Genomic DNA, 23,119 nt, shown 5'->3' with positions numbered 1-23,119 from the left:
CCATGGGAAACAGGAGGGGCTGGGAGGGGGCTCAAGGAATATTCTCCTTGGGGAGCAACCGTGGGGGCTGTGACAGCACCAGGGGCCTAGCACGATGGCCTTTTCATGCCGGATCCACCCTGAAAGGGCCAGAGCCACGGCCGGGGATTACCACTGCTCGGGGACCATCCTCCGAGTCGGACTTGGGGAACCTGTCATCCCCACACTCCTCCGACCCTGAAGACATTCGTTTTCTCCTCTTGCTCCTTCTCTCGTGAGAGGTTACTGCGGCCAAAGGGGACATCTCCAAAGAGCTGCGGGACACGGTGTCCACACCCCTGATGGCGAGGGCCTGAAAAACGGTGGATGTCTTGGTCATTGAGACATGATGCAACCTCAGGCCAAGGTAGGCCAGGCAACGCTCAGCACCTCCGTTTTCCCCAACAGTTAAGTGGACTTGCCCACTCACCCCCAAATGAGTACATCATGGAGAGGTGAGCTCAGACAGACCCAGGATGTTTTGAGAAAGATCCAGATCCAGGGATGAAGAGAGCAGTGGCTGAAGTGGGCAGTTCTTGGAAGAGTGGAGGGTTGGGGCAGGTGGGAGAGGGGGTGTTGATGAGCAGAGGTAGTGACAGAACTAGAGGGCAGGGGATCTTCGAGAAGGTTCGGCTGGTCAAAATGGGTGCTGCAGGATGTGGCATGGAGCAGTGAGAAGGAAGTGGAGGTCCTTGGCCTGGTTTCTAAAAAGTCTGCTCTGCAGTTAGCCTCTGGCACCCGCCATGTGTGGAACTGTGGGGACAGCCATGGCAGCATCGCCAGTGCCCATTTTCTGAGCCTGTTCAGGCCTCCGACCTTGGATCTTCCTCACTACCCCATCAGAAGGTATCCCTTGACTAGGATAAACTATGTCTATGGACACATGGTTCTCTTCTACCCAGCATGCACTAGGCTCACGGCGACCATCTTTAGCCAGGAGCTACCACCTTTACCCACCTGGCACCACCATCACCCAGAAGACACCATGGTCATAGGGAAGAGCGTTCCTCAGCAGGTACCATACTCACAGGACCCACCTTTACTCAGCAGGCACCACTTTTACCTAGCAGGCACCTCCCCATGAACAGGCTCTGTCTTTACCCAGCAGGTGACAAATTTTTACCCAGCAGACACCACATTCACAGGAAATACCTACACCCACCAGACACTTGCTTTACCCAGCAGGCGCCAGCTTTACCCAGCATGCATCACTTACAGCCACCAGCTTTTACCCAGCAGGCGCCACACTTATAGGCATCCACAGTCAGGTGAAGGCTTGTTCTGGAGGCTCCTTGGCCACACTGCTCACCCACCTCATGCTCTTTCTTGAGCATCTCCATGGCTTCCTGGAGTCGCTTTTCCTTCTCCTCTGTCTCAGCGATGGTGGCTTGGTTTTGCTCCTCGTAGGCCATGGCAACCACAGCCAGGATCAAGTTCACCAGGTAGAAGGAGCCCAGGAAGATGACAAGCATGAAGAAGATCATGTAGATTTTCCCTGCAGACCTCAGGGTCTGGGGGAGCAAGGGGGCGGAGGTCATCTTCACTGGGGCCCCTTCTGGGTCAAGGTCATAAATCCCAAGTTGCCCAGCCTGGCTGTGCCAGGGGTTCAAATGGCCACAGCCTGGAGAGGGGGTAGAGCATGTCCCACCTATAGAGGGAAGTGTCCTAACCTACAGAAGAGAGTGACCTGCACACAGGGGGCAGTACCCCACCCATGGAAGGAGGCAGAACATTTCAGTTGACACAAGAAGTGTCACATAGGGTGGACCAGTGTTCCACTAACAGAGCATGGAGTATCCTATATAGAGGGCTGAGTACTTGGTCACCAGCAAAATGAAAGTTTCTTTGCTTGCTGAGTCCCCATCCCTCAAACGTCCCCTGTGCCTCCTCTCTTCTGACCAGTGGGGAAGCTGCTGGGGCGCTTGTGACCAGTCATTTGTGCAGCCTGGGCCCTGGTGCTAGACACTGAGCCCGTTCCTGGCAGCTCTCTGCTGGCCCCATGCACCCACGTACCTGCTGGTACAGGCGCTCCCAGCAGTCCTGCGTCATCAGTCGGAAGAGCGCAAGGAAGGCCCAGGCGAAGGAGTCGAAGCTGGTGTAGCCGTGGTCAGGGTTCTCGCCTGCCTTCAGGCACCTGTAGCCCTCGGGACATGTCCTACGGCCAGACACACTGACTTGTCCCATGCTGTGAGGGGTCCTCTGCCCCTGAGACGCTAGCTCCACAAACCTACTGCCACACTGCGGGGTCCTGCCGCCGTGACTTTTCATGCTGTGCCTCCCACCCGGGATATCGTCTTCCTCTTTTCTCTACCCATCTGTATGCTGCTAGGCCTAAATCCAGCTCCCTCTGCCCACGTGACACACCATCCCAGCTGCTGTCTGCATTGCCTCTCCCCTCCCAGAGGAAGTGCCAAGGGCCTGGCTCAGGTTTCTTCCCTGCCTGCCTACCCCAGGGGAGTTGGGCACAGTGCAGACACACAGGGGGAGCATGCGGCTGAGGCAAACAGGATGGAGCCCAAGGCAAAGGTCAGGTGGCCGTGGGGCTGTGGGATGATTCTAGGGTGGATGGGCTGGGGCCCGGCCATGTCTGGAGGGGACAGCCTCTCTCCCAAAGAGGGAGCGATGGTCTGGAGTCACGAGTGGAGTGAGTGTGTGAGAGAGAGGATGGGGGCAAGGGGAACTTGGCAAGTAGGAGGATGCAGCCAAGGGGCCTCTGTGCCTTGCTAATGTCCTAAATTAAGAAATTAAGACTTTTTCTTTAGAGACAGGAAGGGCTCTGGAACTCCATATTCAGAGATGCGGGACTACAGCCCCGAAGAGCACCTCCCTTAGGTGAGCCTGTGTGACCCTCCCCATAACAACCTATGACAGTCACGCTGACCCAGGCGCCGGTGTGCACAAGGCCCTGGAAGCTGCACGTGGCTACTGGGCATCTCTGGGTACCACACCCGGGCTGCAGGTCCAGGCCCTGCTTGCCCTGGAGGAGAGTCTAGGCTGCCGGTGGAGGCCATACTCACTCTTGACCTGGTGGACGGATGAGGAGGGAGGAAGTGAAGACAGGAGGAGGTGGGTGCCGCCCTGGGGGGCTTTGGGAAGGGAATGGAGCCAGGGTTGGGCTAGTGTGGGGCCCTGCAGGGTTTCCTGGGCTGCCCCCCAAGTCCAGTCCCATCTTCAAGGCTCTGCTTGCCTTCCCTGAAGAGCCGAACCCCCATCTCTTTCTTCACCCCTTCCCAGCTGTCACCCTGTGGAGGTGGGGGGCAGCTGCCATGGGCCTGGCAGGGAAGGGAGGCAGGGAAAGGTCTTGTTGTCCCTGGGGTCAAGGGCATAAACTGAAAGCACAGTCAGTTGAGAAAGCACTGGGAGGAGACTCCCCCAGCTGGGTGAGGTGGCCCTGCGGGGGGTGGGTGCTACGTACCCAGCGTCAGAGCTGTTCCCACACAGTAACACATCAGAGGTGCCATTCTTGAGCAAGTAGTTTTCTGGAAGAGAAGCATCCAATGGTGAGAGGCACGTGTGGCCCAGACTCCTGGGGGTTCCAAACTGCACCCTGGGCTTTGGGGAGGTAGCCACTGCTGGGGGTCTTCCGTCCGCTCCTCTGCCCTCTGCCTGACCTCTGCCCTCTGCCTGACCAGGTCTGAGGCAACTCTGGCTGATTCCCTGGACTTCCTCTGGCTCCTCCTCCGACGTTCAGCTGCCAGTGTCCCCAGGTGGACTCAGGAAATCCCCACAGGGAGCTTCCGGACCCTGCCCCAATCACTCAGGGGGCCAACCTGGGTCAAGAGAGGCCCTGAACAGGAGGCAGGGGTTTGTTCAGACATGGCTGGGGCTGGACCAGATGAGACGTAGGACATCAGTCCTGTCACCTCCACTCTGTGACCATCCATCAGTCCCCATCACTCCCCACTACCTGCCTTAGTCTTAGGCGTCAGTTCTCTAAGTGTGGTCCCCAGACCAGCAGCATCAAGCATCAACTCTGAACTGGTTAGAAAGGTAACTTCCCAGAGTTACTGACTCAGAAACTTGCAGGGTGCGGCCCAGCAGTCTGTGTTTTCCAGAGCCTTCCAGGTGACTTTGGTGTACACAAATGTTTTAGAACAGCTGCTACGTGGCCACACTGAATCACAAGCAAATTTACTCATTGAGCTTCCGTCTATTTCTTTTTTCCAAAGTGGACTGCTGGTGTATGTTAGAGGCCTTAACTTCAGAACGGCCCTCGGGGTCCTTGTGGCCTGGAATGTGGCCTCGTACCAGCATCTACCTTTGGTCTAGACTGATGGCTCCAGTCAAGAGAGGTGCTGGTCATCAGCCCGGAGGATGGAAGTGTAACCCACGGGGCAGTGAAACAACTCGAGGGGCTCACGTGGCTTTGTACAATCACCGAGCTTGTCCTGGGTTGCATGGGTATGGACTTAACATCCTGACAAGGATCACTGAAGTCAAGTGACAAAGCCCATGCCAAGCAAATGGGGCCTCTACTCTGAAGCCTCACAAACTACCCCAGCTCCGTCCCCCCACCCTTTCCCAAGCAAAACCCCTCTCCCTGCTGGCAGGCTGGTCTCCTCACCATTCCTGACCCTTCAAACGTTGTAGCTGCCGTTCTCCTACCTACCTCTCCATCGTTCCCACTCTTCAAGTGTTATCTCCCCATCTAGCCCGAGAAGTCAGGAGGACAGGTGCTGAATCTGCTCCTCTCCTGTCCTCTCTCCCAGAGCCCCAAAGGGCAGGGGCTGGGATCCCTGACACGCAGCCGGGTCTCTGGGGGAGCAGGTAGGGCTTGGACGTCCTCAGAAGGAGGCCTGTGTGGGAGATGCTCGGCCCTGGTGGCCCCACAAAGCCCTGCCTGGGCCACAGAGCCAGTCAGCACCTGGGTCGTTGAGGTAGAGGTCCAGCGATTCCCAGACCAGGCCGTCAGCTTCCACGGAGCCGTTGGTGCCGCTGAGCACCGTGAAGTTGCGAACGCACTTGTGCCTCAGGTTGCCCATGAAGAGCTGCAGGCCGATGAGGGCGAAGACGCTGAGGCAGAAGACCGTGAGGACCATCACATCGGCCAGCTTCCTCACAGACTGGATCAGGGCCCCCACGATGGTCTTCAGGCCTGGGGGAGACGAGGAGGAGCTCGGAGTCACCCACGGCACCCGTGCTCCCCGCTCCAGTGGACAGGGGCCGGGCCTGAGGGGTGCCGGGCCGGGGGGGCGATCATGAGGTGGGGGCAGGGGAAGGAGGCCTCTCCTGGGCTTTTCAGACCAACACCTCCCTTTCCTCTGCTGCTGAGAGTCTGTCCTGATCCCCCTGGGGCAGGAGTCCAGTCTGGCTGTGTGTTTTCAGAGGGGCCTATTTCTCTTTGCTCTCCATAGCCAAATAAATGAAATAAGTATGGAGAATGCTGTTTCCTTGCGGGAGAAAACACTCAAAGCCCATCCCCCTCTGGTTGGTCCCAAGTTATGCCAGGCCTGTCCCTTTAAATGTAGTTCCTGGAAAGGAGACAGAGGGCCAGGCCCCCTCCAGGGCAATGGACAGCCTTGGCCTTGATCCTGAGATGGGGAGTGACACAGCCATTCTTGGTAGGGGAATGTGGTGTGTGCACTGGGGAGGATGGCGGGGGGGTCTGGCTAAGGCCATGGTGGGTGACGTCCTAAGGGACCTGCTCTGGCTCAGTCCCCACTTTTGGGAAAGGCACAGGGGTACCTGTTTTGTATTTTCCTCCTCTGCCCTGTCCCCCTGGGACCCATCCCCGTCCATCCCACCCCCCAAAGCTAAGAGGCCGTGATCTGTTAGTTGCACGGCCCAGCTCCCTGCAGAAGCCAGCGCCGCACAGAAAAGCACGTGTAGACGCCTTTGGTCTGACACTTGGCTGCGGTCCTACAGCAAGTTCACAAGTTCAAGCAGAGCATTGGGAGCGAGGGGGCTTCTCTGCCAGCAGCAGGGACTCACCTCCCATCCCTCCTCCCCACCCTTCCCCACCATCAAAGCGGCCAGATCTCAGATTAAGCTCCATCCATCCATCGTCCAGCCGGTTAATGTGTTAGGAGCACCTGTGCGGCTGTGCCCACAGCTGCTGTGCCCATGACTCAGAGACAAGGAGGCAGCGATGGGCAAACACGGGAGAGGGGAGAGGAAGTCCTCCCCACAGTGCCGCCAACGCTGCTGCCTGCCCAGGGCTGGGAGGCACTCAGTGTTCTCTGTGAAATCATCCTGGCAGATGTTGGCAACTGCCTGGGCACTGGGTGGACCTTGCAGGGGTCTGGGCCCAGAGTGGTGGAGGTGGTGATGGTGGTGGCGGGGTTCATGAGCCTTCTGTAGTCCAGAACTACGCTTCATCTCTAGCAGAGCTTCTAGGACCCTCGGTGGGCATCTGGTTCTCCTCACCACGCTTGGAGACCCACCCATAGTGTGGGGCATGGTGGGGGCAAAGTGAGGGGCCGTGGGCAGCAGCTCACATACCCAAATTAAACTCTGGCTCCAAAGTATCTGTGGCCTGAATCACTCAGTTCAAGGCTCTGAAAAGCACCTCCTGGTCTGTGGAGATAGTGTCCCTGGGGACAATCAGTTGGTGACCCATTCCTTTAACCATTTCTCACATTGATGAGAGTCCACTTCTGGCAAGAATGAGTCCAACCAAGTAAAGGGATTCTTTCTGAGAAGACCCAGGAAGAGATGGGTCCTGGGGGATCAAGTGGGAAATTCTCCCTCCACTGAAGTTCTAACAGGCTGGGCGAAGAGCCCTTGGAAACTAACCATTCCGATTCATTCCCATTTTAAAGGAAAGGAGACTGAGGTCTGGAGAGGGCCACGGCTATTAAGCCTCAGCTCAGGGAACGCCTCCTCAAGGGAGACTTCGGTAATGCTGACCACAACATTTTCCTAATGACCACTTTCAGGAGCTGCTGTTTGCTGCCTCACTGGGTTGCTGGCAGCTTTGAAGAGATCCAGTGGGACTCGGTTGGGGTTTGCTGGCTCCCTCCTTTAACCCCGGACTGAGAAATATTTTCCTTTGTCAGCCTTATTTTTTTAAAGTAAAACAAACTGGAACATGATTTTTCTTAATTGTCGTGGTCAGTGTGCTTATCTATCCTTGCCGGGTGTGTGCTGTGAAGTCCCCAGGGCCCTAGAGGACAGACCCTGGCCGATGACGCCTGTCACAACGTTGGGGGGGCTCCATGGGGATAGGAACAGAGTGCCCCACTCGCTACAGGCTCTTAGCAGAGGTCTGGGCCACGTGCGGGGAGTGTGCGGGCAAGTGGCTCCTGTGCTCACCCCATGGTGGGTTCAGAGCCAGGAGGAGTATTGAGGCTCAGTGTGAAAACAGCATAAGTGGGGGTTCCTCTTATTAGATAATTAGCCCCACCGGGGGAGTCTGAACTCCTTCAGGGAGCTCACAGCAGGGTCCCTGCCTCCCTGGGGGCAGCAATAGCAAATGCAGGCCAAGGGCCCAGGATCCCCGAGCTTTCCAAGTCAGGAGTGGATACAACCATCTGGCTCACCAGCTCTGACATCTCTCCAGATCGGTGACATGCAACCCGTTTCCAGCTGCCTTCTTAAAAGAAATGCCTTCTCTAGTTCTGAGTGGGGATGCACTCAGAAAAGTTTCTGGAAGGGGCCTCTGGGCTCTGAAATCATTATAAGTCTTTGAGAGTTTTCCTAGATGGATGGGGTAGACTGGCTTTCTAGAGAGGTCGTCTGGGCCTCAGAAGGTTTCCCGGGGACAATTGCCAACATGCGTCAAGGAGAATTTCCTCCCGAGGCTACCATGCACGGTTTGCTAAACCTCTACCGCACATGCAGCAAGGGCTGTTAGACGCCAAGGCCCGGTGACACCTGTCCACAGAGTACTCTCCGTTTCACAGAATGGGGCTGCGGTGTCGGCTGTGTGTGTATCACCAAAGGGGGCTCAAGGCAGGGACCGGGCACTCAGCCATGAAAGTCCATGCCTGAGCTGTCCTTTTTTACTCTGGGTGTGGTTTCCCTCACAAACAGTACTTCTAGTTTCCTTATCAGAGGATGATGCTTCAGGCTGAAGCAACTCACATACAAGCTTTTAGCTATTCCAATAGTTGAGTTCAATTTGGGAAATAAACCACTACCTTGGGAAGAATTTGGGTTCAATCCAGGACCTGCCATGGAGTACTCTGTGCCCCCGGGGCTCTATGGTGGTGGGCTTTGCTGGGGTGGGCAGTCCGAAGCCCATTCTGAGGCATGGAGGGGACAGACGTGCCCACTGAAGACAGCCCCCATACCCAAGCTCTGGGAAGGGTATTCTGGGGACAGGCATATTTGAAGGGGCCTTCCCGAGGGTCGCCTTGGCTCCCAGGTAGCTGGAAAGGCCCAAGCGTGTCCCTCCAGCCTTGGCGTTTAACCTGATTTTCACCTGAAATGACTGATATAGTTTTCAGGGCCCGGAAGACTCGGAAGGTACGTAAAGCTGAGACATTGCCCAGGTCCACAAATTCAGTGGTGTATCTGTAACAAGGGAAATTCACACACAAGACAGTGACAACACGCCAGTAGGACACACAGTCAGAGGAGGGGGGTGGGGGAGACGGAGAGAGAGTCACTTGTAGCTGAGATCTGGGAGGCAAACCTGGGCATCTTACCTGGGATAACTGAAATAGTTTTTAGAGCTCTCAGGACTCTGAAAGTTCGAAGAGCCGACAAATTGCCTAGTTTTATATTTTCTGATACATACCTGTAGAATCAAATCACAGTTATTGGGAATTACAAAGCGGCACCTCAGCCCGCCCTCCCCGACCAGCCCTCTCCCTTCTCCCCCTCCCACGGGGAGGGCTGTGCATGACCCGGGGCCTCCCCCAGGTTTTCTTCCTGATCTCATCCCTCCTGCCACGGGGAACCTCAGCGAGGGTGCCTTAAGGATGTCCACAGAGCAAGCTCCCAGGCGGCTCTCTCGGTGATGGTCCTGTGAATAACCAGCGCCACGAGGTAACGACTCTGCCACGTTCTCCATGCCACTTGGGGACTATGACACGAAGCCACATGGTCGGGTCTGAGACTGGGGACACAGCAAAGAGGGAAACTCCATTTTCCAGGAGGCTCAGGCCAGGTGATATAGGAAGCAAGCGGGTTTCTGGTCCTGGTTTTGTTCTACGTCTTCTGCAGTGTCACCAGCTCGTGCCTGGCAGCTCTGATCCGTGGGACCCTGAAGTCTAGCTGAGACCGCTGCGGAGTCATGGCTGGGTGTCCGAGGGCAGCCCACTCCCTCCTTCCAACCACAAATCTCTGCGCAAGGCGTGGCTCAGGAGTCCCTGAAGTCAGGAGGTGGAGGTGACTTGAGTACTCAAAGGGAGAAGAGTTCCCAAAATGATGCTTTGGAAGATGAGATGGGAGGTTGCCCAAATATTTAGCTCTTAACTACTCACAGGCAACGGCCAACACAAGAAAAGAAAAAAGCAGGTTGAGGGGTCCTAGGGATGTGCCAGCCCCTCTCCCATGAGTCCACCCCAGTCTTGGTGTCTTCCCACGATGGCCCTGGGTCTCCACAGGAGTAGTGACCTCGGGAGGCAAGCAGCCCTCCTCAGTGTGTGTCCTGCTTGGGCCCGAGTGGTGCTCAGCAGGGTTGAGTGGCCGTGGGGCTCCCACCTGCAACTTGGACAATCGTCCATCCATAGCTTCCACAATCACAGGAGGAAAGAGTCGGTCTCTGGCTGGCAGGGACCCACCCAAGCAGAGCGTGAAGACACGTGTGGATGGGTCACATGACCAGGATGTCTGAGAGATGAATGGATAGTGTGTGACCAGGCCTGTTGGGACAGTGGCAAGTGACTTGTGATATTTAACCAAAGGTTTCATATCCAGGGTGTCAGATTTAACCAAAGGTGTCTGATGTTTGACAAAGAACAGCAGACTCAGGATGTCTGATGTTTAACCAACCGTGTCCGACCCGGTGTCTGAGTGACGTCAGTCCAGGGACACTGGGTGAGTGTCGAGGGTGGGCTGACAGTGCTGACAGACTCACTCTGCCTATCACTGTGGACCTCCAGGCCCTTCCACTCGGCTCAGAGCTTCTGAATCTGTCTTCAAGCTCTGGGGTCTGCAGGGAGGGACTTGGCAGGCTGTGCCAAGGGACTCAATGTCCTCGGGTCAGCCGGGTCCAGCTCTGACCCTGGGCTGACACCAGCTTCCTCTCCATCCACTCATGGGGCTAGTCCATCTTTATGGGGTCCTGTGGACGAGGCCTGCTCCCTCCTTACTCTCCACATCCCTTCAGAGCTGGGAAGTCAGCAGACTCATTCTCAGCAGAGCTTTCCTTCTGTCTACACCAGATCCTTTCCATGGTGTGGTTTCCATTCCTTCTGCTGGACTCACTGCAGCTTGCAAATCTTTCTTGGGCGCAACAGTCAGATGCAGCCCTGTGTTCCGGGGTGCGTAGAAGTCACCTCCCTTGTTCTGGCCCATATACATCTATTGATTTAGTCGAAGCTCCCTCTCAACTTTTGATGGCTCTTCTACTTTCTGTGAGGGCTCTGACCCTCAGGCCTCTGTCCCACACTCTCCTCTCAGGCTTGGACTCTCTGTCCAGACATGGTGTGGCCATGGGACTGCCAGGTTGAACCTGGACCGTTGCCGATGTCGCTGTTACATGGAAGCCACAGTTCCAGCTTGTGCATGGCTCTGGACCCATTTCCTGCTGCTGCTCCAATGCGTGTGGCCTGGGACAAAGTTTTCTTGTTCAGGACACTGGCTTCAAGGCTGTCTCTTCTGGTTACAGGGAATGGGCAGAGAACTGTGCCAACTGGAGAGGGAACCAACCGTCCCTGCTTCAGCCGCTTCTCCCTTCCAGACCCTGCCTGGCCCCTCGTGTCTCCAGTGAAGCCCTGCCCATCTCCTGCTTGGATTTAGCCTGTCTTCGCCTGTCCCAGTGTAGACCCTGCCTTCCCCACCTCCTCAGGGCCCCCAGCGCTGACAATGCTTGCCCTCTGCTCAATACCTGCTGGGCATAGGAAAGCTGAGACCCCAAGGTATGTGCTTCCGGCAGCCTTCAAGGCCAGCTGTGTGGCTGAGAACAGCGTGCAGCCAGTGGTTGATTGTGGGTGAAGTCAGGTCACACGTGGGAGAGCAATACTGAGGAGGAAGAAGCCTTGACGGTGGGGCACAGGGCAGGGTGAGGACAAGGTGTGTCTGTGACCACGTCTGTGACACGGGGGCTGCCGCCTCTTTTACTTGACCCAGAACCTAGTGCCTGGCTACTTCCCATTTTGGGGGCCTAGACCCCCACCAAAGCCTCTCTTGGGGCCCTGGAGAATGGCAAGGCAGGAGAGACCCTGTATTTAGCAAAGGGCCAGCTTCAGCAGTGGCCCAGGTCAGGGTGGAGCTCTGCTCCTGCCAAGCTGGCAAAACGCTCCTCCAAGCCATTCTACTCTTTCTGCTGTGGCCAAGTGGCTGGGCAGGGGCAGACAGCTGCAGGGGTGGATCGTGGGCCCTGGCACAGAAAAAGCAGCTGGTGGTGGGTGAGAATTCCACCCCATCACACCAGCCCCAGCGCAGGAGGGAGCCTTTCGGAGGCCGAGGAACCATGAGGAAGGCAGGCCCTGGCCTTCTTCCTGCTCTGCCCCTATCTTGCTGTGCAGCCCTCCTATTCCAGGCAGACGGCCCCTCCTGGGCTGCTAGGCAGAGGTACAGACAGCACGTTAGCTACTGCAGTGATTGCCACCCTCTCCTCTCTGCCCTCCCTCCCTTCCCCTCCATGTTTGGTTTCCATAGCAACCCCAGAAGGTGGGCGGCTGCGCTAACTAGCAGGTAATGCCCAGCTCAAAGGGGGCGACAGGAAGAGCTCTGGCTGCGGGATTGCAAGTGGAGCCTGGCAGGCTTCCTGGCACCCCCCCCAACCCTCCACAATTCTAAAGTGGGTGGGGTTGGGGATCAGGTGGAAGCCTAGCCAGAAACATCAGAATAGGGGTGCTTCTCAAGGTTACGAGTTAGGAGACTTGGTTTGAGCCCCAGCGTTGCTGCTGATTCATTCTACAATTTTAGGCAAGTGGTAGGCTCTCTTTGAGCCTCAGTTTCTCCATCTGTAAAACGGAGGGTGGGATGGGGAGTTTCACTGAATAGAACTTTGTTGCCACTTAAGACTCCTCTGATTATTCTAAGAGCCCCTCATTACTGAATCATTTTGGCTATAGCAGATCACTTTTCACAGCATTACCACGGCAGTAATTCATTGTTTTCATAAGGCAGGAGCACTGTCAATCAAAGTGCCAGGCCAATCCAGCCCAGAGCACAAACCTGACATGCCAATGGACCCAGGCAGCCCCAGGGGAAGTTAGTGGACCATTTCTGTGAGACGCTCGGAAACCTGGAAGTAGTCTGGTGGCCTCTGAGGCCCCGTTCTGCTTTTTCTCCCCTGGTTCTGGTCCAGAGTGAAGGCAGGAGGGCTTGGTGAGGAAGGTACTCCTGCTCTGTGATTCCCAGTGGAGGGAGAGGTTTTCTGCGGGATTCCACGGGGATTGACTGGCATGAGACAGGACAGGAGGACTGGCTAAGGGCTGGATGGGGAGGACTCAGAGCATTTCCCACAGTCATGGGCTGATGACAAGCCAAAGCCTGGCTCCTGCCATCAGACAAGGGGCCCGGGTTGTGGGAGAGTTGCTGCCATGACACAGTTCTGCTGAGGCTCTAGGATGGGAAGGTAGGAAAGGCTCAGGCAGATGCTCTATCCTCTTGAAACCCCTTCCTGTGACTTCGAGCCCTCAGGGGCCCGTGGATCACTGCCCACCACCCCCCACCACCCCCGCCATAGGGCACCTTGGAGCCTGGGCCCGCCTTAGCCTTAGCCATCCTACTCCATTCCCATGAGTGCAAGCCCCTGTCTCTGACAGAGAATGCTCCCTCCCTCCTCACACATCAGACTTGCCTCCCAACTCTGTGTTCTCAGCTGATGATCCTGCTTCTTACCACTGAGAAAACAGAAGCAATCAGAAGAGAAATTCCTTCTCTCACTATCGGCTCTATCAATCCACCTCCACTGCCACTTGAAATTCTGCGTTCCCTGCTCTTACGGCCAACACTCCACCCAGACCCTGGATTCTTACCCCTCAGGCCAGCTCAAGGGCTTTGCTCCTGCAATTGCCCCCTTTCCTCCATCACCAACTTCCCCTCTCTCGTGGATTGTTCCCATCAACTTGCAAAGATGCCTCCCTTCTTTAAAGGTCCTCCCTTCACCCATCCTCCCCTCTGGCCATCACCTTACTTTGGGTCCTATTTTAGAGCAAACCCCACAAAGCAGATGGGTACATTTGCCTCCCCCCCGCCCCGCCCTCTTCCCACCCTCCCTCAAGCCTCCTCTAATCAGCCATGTGTCTCCCACTCCCCTGGAAGCCATCTTGTCAAGGTCAAAATCATCAACCATTTTTATGTTGTTGACTTCAACGGTCCATCTTGGTTCTCACCTTCCTCAGCCTCCTTGTGGTTTCTTTCAAGTCGAGTCACATTCGCCCATTGGTTTTCAGGATACTGCTCTCTCCTAGTTTTCCTCAGCCGTCCCTGGCGGTTCCCTCCAGTTTCTTCGCTCCATCCTCCTTTTTCGTGACTTCAGGATGTTAGAGCGTCCCAGGGTACAGTCCCCAGGCGGCTTCCCTTCCCTGGCGACACTCCCAGATGATCTCATCCGGTCTCCTGGCTTTAAATACCATCTGTATCCCGACAGCTTCTAAATTTATACCTCTGAGTGGACCTCTTTCCTGAACTCCAGGTTGGAAGATCCAGTTGCCGACTCGATATCTTACCCTGGATGCTTTCATACCTAATACATTCCAGACCGGATGTTTGATTCTTCTCCTCCCTCTGTTTTCCAGGCCAACGAATGGTCACACCAGCCACTCAGCTGCTCAAGCCAATAGTCACCCTGAGGTCTCCTGTCAGCCCTACCTTCAAATATACTTAGAATCTGACCATGTCTCTCACCTTCTCCACTGGGACCCTGGTCCCAGACACAGTCCTCTCTCTCCTGGCTACTAAAATAGCCTCTGAGCTGCTCCATCACTTCCCCCCTTATCCCTCCACAGAGTCCTGTCCACAGAGCAGCCAGGGCGATCTTCCTAGAATGTAAATCAGACTGCGTCCCTCCCTGCTTTTAACCCCCATTGGCTCCCATCACTCTTGGCTTTTATCATGGCCTGTAAGGCTGCACAATCTGTCCCCCACACCCCACTACTCTTTCCCTTGTTCACTTAGCTCTGCCCAGGCCTTAATCTACACTGGATTCAGGGCGAGTGGTAGCCTCTCTCTGAGCCTCAGTTTCCCCACCTGTAAAACAGCAGGCTGGAGTCAGCTCACAAGTAGCGTGCCTAGAAACAGGGGTTCTGATGCATGTTCTGACCACCAGGCAGAGAGCACCCCATCAGCAGGGTCTAGCTTCCCTCTTTTCCTCTCTCCTCTACTGCATGGATGAGCTCAGAGCCGCTCACATCCAAGGGTAAATAAAGACTTTGTCATGAACTGGTGGGTTCAGTGAATCTGAGAATCCTAGGAAGTGGCAGTTGAACTGAACCTCTGATACCACCCAGCTCAACACCGACCTTTCACCAGTGGGGAAACTGAGGCTCTATAAGGGTAGGGAGTATAACCCTCGTCAGCTCTGCTCTTGTCAAGGTGCGGCGCCCAGCCCTGCACACACTGGGTTCTCCACACACATCAGGCTTTCAGAAAGGGTTTGATGGCTGAGCCCCTGACCATGACTCCTGCATGGGAGGCCTGCCCTAATCACTCATCTCCACCAGAAACCAGCATCCATTGCCTGAGACATCCAGAGTGGCATGTCTCAACCCAACCCCTAAGCAAGGGTCCCTTCCCTGGCAAGGAAGTGGGGCCTCAGCTGGCATGGCAGCAGGCCTGGGGTCACATTTGCTTACTGTGTCCCTGGCATCAGTTTTCTCATCTGTAAAATGGGAGTAAGGAACCTCCATCCAGGTGACCTCTCTGGCTGGTGTGAGGACCCACTGGATCATGTCAGTGACCAGGCGTCTCACAATGTGCCAGACATTGACTGAGTGGAGATTGCAGCCATGCTGGGGCACCTGGCATAAGCTCCTGGGGATGCCCAGCCACTTCTCCAGCTCCTTTGCTCTCTTTCCTGCAGTTTAAATCACCTTGGAATCCAGGTCACTGTTCATAGTGGTCCAGAGATTTCAGGTTGTAACATTGGTTTCCCTTGACAGAAACGGCAGAGGATGCTAAACCAGAATCTTAATGAAGTCCCTTGAGCAAAGGGCTGCCACGGAGCCACAAATGAGCCAGGGGGCCTAACCAGCATGGCCGCCTGAGCTACTCTGAACCCGTCTCTCCCCACCAGGGTGAGCCGAGGGCCTCCACGCCATCTTCCTCCTGCAGAGCTGATGTTGCCTCTGCAGGGAGGCAGCGAGGGCTGGGCAGCCCCGGGGCCAGGAGTGGCGCCACGCCTGTCAGTGTGGCCGAACCCGCACAGCACAGGGGCGAGGTACTTACGCCATGATGATCACACTGAAGTCCAGCCAGTTCCATGGGTCCCGAAGGAAGGTGAACGCATGCAGGCAGAAGCCTCGAGCCAGAATTTTGACCAGACACTCAAAGGTGTAGATGGCAGTGAAGGTGTACCTGGGGAGGAGAGACCGGTGGGCTTTCTCAGGGAGGGTGAAGCCCGCAGGCCAGGTTGGCAGGAGCCCTATGCAGCTTCCCTCTCGAGGGCTCTCAGACCAGGCTCCCTGCAGAGCCCCCATGGCAGAGCTGGAGTTGGGGGCCGGAGCTTCATTCCAAACACCTGGTCAACTACTGCATCTTCCCGTTTACTCAGCGTTGTGCATGCCCATGTGAACCCTCCATCTTCTGTCTCTCGGTTGTCTTGATGTAACAAGACTCTCCACGTATCTCCCCACCCCAGCCCTGGGGGTCCAGGTACACAGGCATACGGTGGCCACTTTGGGACAGTTAGGACACTCAGAGTCATGGCCCCTCACTCTTGTTTGTGGCTCCTTAGTGACGGGAGGATTCTCATCCTCAACCACCTACAGGCAGGTGGGGACAGCTGTCTACCTTGGGCCTGGAAAGGGGGGTGATGTTCTAACACTTGAGGCTGGGAGGTTGCTGTTCTCTGTGTCCGGGGCCAGCTGAGCAATCCCAAATGCTCGGATGCTGGGACTGCAGCCCACAGGGCCACAGCCATGCTTGTCTCCAGGTCTCAGCAGCTGGATGCAGACCCCAGCACCGACCGTGCTGCTGGGTCCTGTGTGAACAAGGAGCGCCACCAGGCAAGCCAATTAGGTAAGAGAGGCTGTCCCCAACATTTCGCTGGTCCCCTAAAAACAGGGCCTGTTGGGTTCCACTTAGAACCTATGGGTCAGGTACGTTCATTTGGGAAGAAAGAACCAGGTACGGTTTTCTAAAACTGTGCAAATGGTTTATAGGAAGCAGGACTTAGGGAAAAGAGGCAGCAGAGTGTGGTGTTGAGGTCGGAATAGTCCTGGGCCTTTTCCCAGCAGCCACACCCCCTAGCTGCAAGGTCTGGGGTGGTTACTTCTCCAGTTCTGTCTCTCATCTCTCAAATGGGCATAGTGTCTGTACCTGCCCTATTGGGCTGTCATGAGGGTTACATGATGCTTATTGTTCCAGGATAGTGCCTGGCATGCACTAAGTGCTCAATCAATTATTAGTAGTATTGTCTCAGAGCCTTCTCCAATACCATCAGTCCTCTTTAGGGTGGGTCAGGGAGAAACCCTCACTTGGCCAACCTGGAGAGCTTCCTCTCCTGAGGACATAACTCAAAGCATGAATTTGGCAGGACTGGAAGCAGAGAAAGAGGGAAGGGCTAGGGCAAGGACCACCCCCCCCCCCACCAGGTGGGTGAGTCCCTGGGCCTCTGCTGGGGTAACTTTGAGGCCAAGAGTCTGGAATGGAAAAGGCAGGGTGGGAGGGGCTGGCTGGAGAGGCCCTGAAGATACTCACTCGACATATTTGGTCCAGGGTGGAGGCTCGTGCTGGGCCATGAACACGCAGTTGGTCAGGATGGTACACATGATGAGCATGCTGAAGAGCATGGCGCAGGGTCAAGGAAAGCCGCCTGCAGGGGGCCAGACGGGCTGCCACCGCCAGGGGGTCCCGCCCCAGGTGTCGGCACCGCCAGGCCAGGGCTGCCAGATCAACGAGACAGGGGCTCCCAGGGGACGCACCGGGGCTCTGCCCAGTCCTTGCCAACCCCTCCCCACTGAGGCTGGACACCTGCCCTGCTCCACAGCCCCCAACAGGGACCAGACACCTGAATTCAAACAGCAGAGTCCCTTGTAGGGCCCATGCTGGAGAGAAGGTGGGTGGGGCCGGCCCCCAGACCTCAGAGGTTTTTACCCATGGCCTAGTGGGAGCCCTGTCCTTGGCCACATGAGAGGGAGATGGGCGTTTATAAACAGCTCCTCAGGGGCCACTGTTTCGGGCAGAGGAAAGCCACGGTGGCAGGGCCCCGAGTCCCCTCCTCCACTTCTATGGGAGCAGCCCACGCTGACCTTTGAACTAGGACATCTGCCAAAACGTTCATGCCTTGTCCGGACACAGTGACCCGGGGGGAGGCAGGGGACCACATCTCTGGCTGCTTCCTCCTTTGCACATGCTCTTCATTCGTGGCCTCTGCTCCGCCTAGTACACTGCTTCCCTCCTTCAAGGAGTGCCTCCTCCGAGCAGCCTGCCTTGACTCCTTGCTTGCTGCACCCCCATGGCACCAGGCATCCCTCTTTTAGCACGTCTGGCTCCCTGAATGGCAGTGCCCATCTGTCCCCACCAGAAGGGGAGCTCTTCAAATGCTGGGATTGCGTCTCGGGCATCCTCTGGGCCCTTGGCCTCACACTGAACTGCTCCAGGCCTTGTCTGATCCCTGAGTCTTTTTTTTTTTTTTTTAATATATTTATTTATTTTTGGCTGTGTTGGGTCTTTGTTGCTGCACGTGGGCTTTCTCTATTTCCAGTGAGCGGGGGCTACTCTTCATTGCGGTGCGCAGGCTTCTCATTGCGGTGGCTTTTCTTGTGCAGCACGGGCTCTAGGCGCACGGGTTTCAGTAGTTGTGGCACGCGATCTCAGTAGTTGTGGCTCATGGGCTCTAGAGCTCAGGCTCAGTAGTTGTGGCGCATGGGCTTAGCTGCTCCGCCGCATGTGGGATCTTCCCAGACCAGGGCTCGAACCCGTGTCCCCTACACTGGCAGGCAGATTCTTAACCACTGCGCCACCATGATCCCTGACTCTTTGGCTCCAAGTCCCAGACACTGCTTCAGGCTGGACAAAGCTCTGACTGACCGCCATGGCCTCCCTTACCTCTACCGGACCTACAGAGGAACAAGGGCCAGACCCTGGGCCTCTTGTGGGTAGGGGCACCCCCGAGAGGCCCAGCCCAGAACAGGGACACTCTGCTGCCCCACAAATCCTCTCCCCGGCCCGAGAGAGGAAACTGGGCCTCCCTTCCCTGCAGCTGCCCCCAGGCTCACCACCTTGTCCCGGCCTCAGCCCTGCGGGCAGCAGCAGCTGCCAGCCAGGCGATTCCCACGGGAAGCCCAGGAGCTGCAGTAATTGAGCTCCGGGGGCCTGCCTTTTCCCTCCCCATTACAGTTCCACCCTTTCCCATGGCTTCGCCCAGCCTCGGGCCCGATGGGGAGCCCAATGCAGTCAGACTGGAGATGGGGCTGAGCTGGGGTACTGACTTTGGTGGGGGGCCTGCCCAGCTGGGGAGAGAGGTGGGATATCTCAAGGAATCTAGGTGAATGCCCTCCACACCTCCAGCACTCCTTCTAGGGAATCCAGGGAATCAGGCAATAGCATGTCAGACCTGGCCCCCAGTTCATAACGAATTCTCCAATTTCTCATCTGAGATCAGAGGGGTCAGGTTTTGGGACACCCACCCCAGGGTTTGGATGCTCAAACCAGAGTTGCTCAGCTCAGCGGCCAGGGCCTCAGGGAACCTCGATTCCTCCCCGGCCAGAGGGTGTCTCTCCAGACACTGAGGTCCCTCCCTCAGCTTGGTATCTGTGCATCCCTCTGCCTGGGGGAGGGTCTCCATGGCCAGGCCTAGTTCCTCTCTAGCTTTCAAGGGCAGGATCAGATACCCATCTCAGTAGCCCTTCTCCCCTACGCAGGTGCGCGTGTGCACACACACATTCCCGTTCTTCACACCCCGGCTCCCTGCCAAGGCTTTCCTCACTGGGCAGGCAGTTAACAAGCCCCTCAACCAGACTTTATTCATCCCCACAGATCCATTGCTAAACCAACTGAGGATCAGATGATTCCTGAAATATGAAAGTAATGATGCTAAGAGCAAGTATTTATTGAGCCCTTCCTAGGTGCCAGGCTCTATTCTCTGCATCTGTTAACTAATTCAATTCTCCCAAGAACGCAGGAGGTGTTCCATTTTGTCTCCATTTTGGAGATGAGGAGACTGAGGCACAGAGGTTATCTTGAAGGATGCTCTAGTAGGCAGAATAATGCCCCACCCCCCCGTCAAAGACAACTACATCCTAATCCCTGGAAACTATAAACGTTAATTTATACAGCAAAAGGGACTGTGCAGATGTGATTAAATTAAGGATCTGGAGATTATCCTGGATTATCTGGGTGGGCCCAATGTCATCACAGGGTCCTTATAAGAGAAAGAGGGAGGCGTCACCATGATGCTTATGAGAAAGACTCCACCAGCTGTTGTTGACTTTGGAAATGGAAGGGGGCCAGAGCCGAGGATTTCCCGTAGCCCCCAGAAAACAGAAAAACCTAGAAAACAGACTCTCCCCTAGAGCCTCCAAAAAGGATTGCAGCCCTGCCGATACCTTGCTTTTTAGCCCAGTGAGAACTTTTTTGGACTTCTGACCCCCAGAACTATAAGGTGGTAAGTCGTGTTGTTTCAAGTGGTGAAGTTTGTGGTAGTTTGTTACCGCAGTCACAGAAAACGACTGTGGGTACAAACCACAGGGTGAAGGGCTCTGTAAAGTGTGAGCAGACGGCCATCCAGGAAGAGGAATAGAATTATTTGTCATTTTTAAGAACAAACCTCATGTGAGCACATGTGCGTGGCTCTGTGTGGGAGACAGGGAGGCCTCTTAGCCATTGAACTGCTCCAAGATAGGATATTATGAGAAACCAGACCCGCCTCTGGCTAGGCTGGCCAGGAAGGCTTCCTGGAGGAGGCATTTAGACAGGCACTGGAGGCTGGTTAGGGTTCCTCCAGCCGTCAGTCAGCTCAGCTGGTCCTGGTGAGGCTCAGAACTGGGGAGACCCCTGTCTGGGGAGCCAAGCCTCTCCCAAGCCCTCTCTCAGTGCACACACCACTCACAGCTCTCATTAGAGTAGAGAAAAGGTCACTTGGCAGACAGCAGCAGTGCAGACAGGCCGCCTTGGACCAGAGGACTTGGCAGGACACAGACAGAGGCGAATCAAGGTCTAGCATCAAGACTTAGGGAAGAACCAGAGTAGACAGCTCTTCTGAGCCCGGCTAGCCAGGGCCTAGGTCACACGGTGGGAAAAGACAAGTGCTCCCTGAATGAATTTTGGCTCTTCCAGACACAGCAATGGAGGGTGAGGTGCGCAGATTCTGGTCTCTGCCACTTGACTGCTCAAAACCCTGCCTGGCTCTCCTATCCTTGAGGACAGCCCTTCCACTATTCTCAGTCTTTCTTGTGTATGTGATCTTTTCCTACCTAGACTGAGCCTTTAGTCCATGTGACTCCACCCAAGCATCCCTGGGTCCCCCATGGAGCCACCCACACAGCCAATACCAGAGAGATAAGTCAAGTGTACTCCCGGCCAGGGCACACCTGTTTGCACTGCCTGGTGGTTTCAGGCCGATGATTGAGCTGGTTTCATGTGTGGGCAGAGGCAAAGGCCAGCTCTCCAGGGCTGAGCTCAGCTGAACATCTTCAATCCTGCCGTGTCATTGTCCCCAAACACCCACTCCCAGCCTCATAATTAAAATGCCAGCAAGGACTGCCAGCCTGGGTTGTGGGGAAAGCCTGAAACTGGGGCTGCCTGTCTTCAGATCCTAAGGAGTCAAAAAACTCCCAAAGAGAAGGGAATTAATGGTCGGGGTATTTTCATATATTTGTGCTATTAAATTAACACACACACACAAACACACACACAAGCATGTGGTTTGATTGCCCATTTGAATCTTCTAGGGGAATGTGGGAGGATTTTGTGAACAGATCCTATGCACCCAGGAAGGCAAAATGCTGCTTGCCATGAACGTGCGGCCTCTCTGAATGTGACTGCAGTGGAATTTGGCGTTCTGTTGGTTTCTTTTATTTAATCCTGGCAGGAACACACTCTGCAGGATTATAACAAAAATACTTCAGAAAAAAAATTCTACATGCCCATATTTACTTTTTAGGCAACTTCCCAGGGACGCGCTGCAAGCGTGGAGCCCAGAGCAAAGCTGAACTGAGTTATCGCGCAATCACCAGCATGTAACTGGGAATTCCTGGATTGTCGCAAGTGAGCGGGATTTCTTTCTGGAGAGCAGCGACTGCATTCCTGCCCCCTTGTAAGTTAGTCTTTGCCCCTACCACCCTGTCCAAAGGGCCTGGCACAGAACTTTGCACACTGGGGACTGAGATGTTTGAATGGCTATAGAAATGTAAGCCAACAATCAGTTTCGGTTTTGCCACATGAAGAAGTTCTAGAGATCTATGGTACAACAATGTGCCTATAGTTAATATGACTATACTGGACACTTAAAAATGATTAAGATGGTCAATTTTATGTTACATGTTTTCTACCACAATAAAAAAAAATGTAAATGGAGAGAAAGCTCATAACTCAAAACCTGAAATCTGTGGGCATTAGAAATGCATGGTGACTGCCAATGGGCATGGGGTTTCTTTTGGGGGTGATAAAAATGTTTTGGAATTAGAAAGTGGTGATGGTTGCACAACCTTATGAATATACTAAAGTCCACTGAATGGTACACTTTAAATGGTAAATTTTATGGTATGCGAACTGTATCTTGATTGAAAAAAAGAGAAATGCATGAAGAGCTTGTAGATTTCTAGGCCTCACACTGGTGATTCTGGTCTGGAAGGGGCTAGGAATCTGCATTTTTAACAAACTTCCCAGGTGCCACTGGCAGACTGACATTTGGAAATGACTGCCTTAGAGCAGTGTGTGCAAAAATCATGGAGACCTTCCTAAAATGCGGGTTCTGGGCCCAAGTTTCAGCAATTCCTATAAGATCCTTGTGATACTGCTGCTGCTGGTTGGTGTACCACACTTTGATGGCAAGACTCAAGGACACAGAGGGGCTGCTCCCAAACCCCACAATCCAGGCCCCTCTTCTCCCTCAGTGCCCCCCAAGCCCGCTAAGGGGCGCTATTGGAGGCCAGCAGTGCGCTCCCATCCCCAGGCAGTGGAGCATCAAGGTAGCTGCTCAGAGCCCAGCACAGGGTCTCCCAGATGCTGAGCTACTTCCCTGGGGCAGCTGCCCTGGGAGACAAGGTCCACCTCAGTGACCTCAGGGCCGGCCCTGCCGGGCGGAACCAGCCCCGCACAGCCTCAATGCCACCGCTCGGTGGACCCTCTGGCCAGGCTGGGGACTGCATTGCCCCTACCGCCTCCCTGGCCTCAGCTGCCCCATGGCCCAGCTTTGCAGGAACCCTGGGACTGCAGCTGCATCCCTAGGGGCTGCGGTGGCTGCCAAACAGAGCTGGGTTGGTTAGATACCTGGAGGAGAAGCCCCAGGTGGGAGCCGGAGCGTGCTTTCAGGGACGCCACGCCCTTGGAGTGAGGCCGGAGACAGGCTCCGAGCAAGAAGGCGGCTGGCCTTTCCTCCCGCTGCACTGCTCTCTCCAGGCTATGCCCAGATGCCAGCAGAAATGACAACTCCTCGTGTGGTTGTCTAATCACTCTGCGGGGACTATAAAATTCCCAAGGGGGCAAGGACAGGGTCTTATTCAGCTTGACACCCCCAGGGTGCCGGGCAAAGTGCCTGGCACCTACAGGGAGCTTGGGAACGGTTGCAGAATGGCTCAAAATTAAACCCAGGACCACCCTTGCCTCATAAAGTAGGAGGCAGCTGTGAATGGTAGGCTGCCCCTGAATATAGTCTCTCCCCACAGTGTCTGTCCACCCTAGAGATCACCTTGCTGATGCCACAGCCATGGCCTGC

General features: G+C 55.4%; 1 protein-coding gene across 1 annotated transcript in view; it reads right to left on the bottom strand.

Annotated features, from left to right (window-relative positions):
* The window catches only part of SCN5A (sodium voltage-gated channel alpha subunit 5), a 106,906-nt gene that overhangs the window by 63,008 nt on the left and 20,779 nt on the right, over positions 1 to 23,119 (bottom strand). Inside the window, exons 4-11 of the mRNA XM_059939409.1 lie at positions 16,942 to 17,031; positions 15,469 to 15,597; positions 8,384 to 8,475; positions 4,883 to 5,113; positions 3,434 to 3,497; positions 2,032 to 2,173; positions 1,332 to 1,529; positions 152 to 331 (exon numbers count right to left, since the gene is read on the bottom strand). Coding sequence (XP_059795392.1) covers positions 152 to 331; positions 1,332 to 1,529; positions 2,032 to 2,173; positions 3,434 to 3,497; positions 4,883 to 5,113; positions 8,384 to 8,475; positions 15,469 to 15,597; positions 16,942 to 17,031 — 1,126 coding nt within the window. The remainder of the gene's footprint in view (positions 1 to 151; positions 332 to 1,331; positions 1,530 to 2,031; positions 2,174 to 3,433; positions 3,498 to 4,882; positions 5,114 to 8,383; positions 8,476 to 15,468; positions 15,598 to 16,941; positions 17,032 to 23,119) is intronic.

Source organism: Balaenoptera ricei, chromosome 11 (genome assembly GCF_028023285.1).
Source record: "Balaenoptera ricei isolate mBalRic1 chromosome 11, mBalRic1.hap2, whole genome shotgun sequence".
NCBI classification, from domain to species: Eukaryota; Metazoa; Chordata; class Mammalia; order Artiodactyla; family Balaenopteridae; genus Balaenoptera; species Balaenoptera ricei.
The sequence above is the reverse complement of the archived record's forward strand: the minus strand, read 5'-3'. Positions and strand labels throughout refer to the sequence as shown.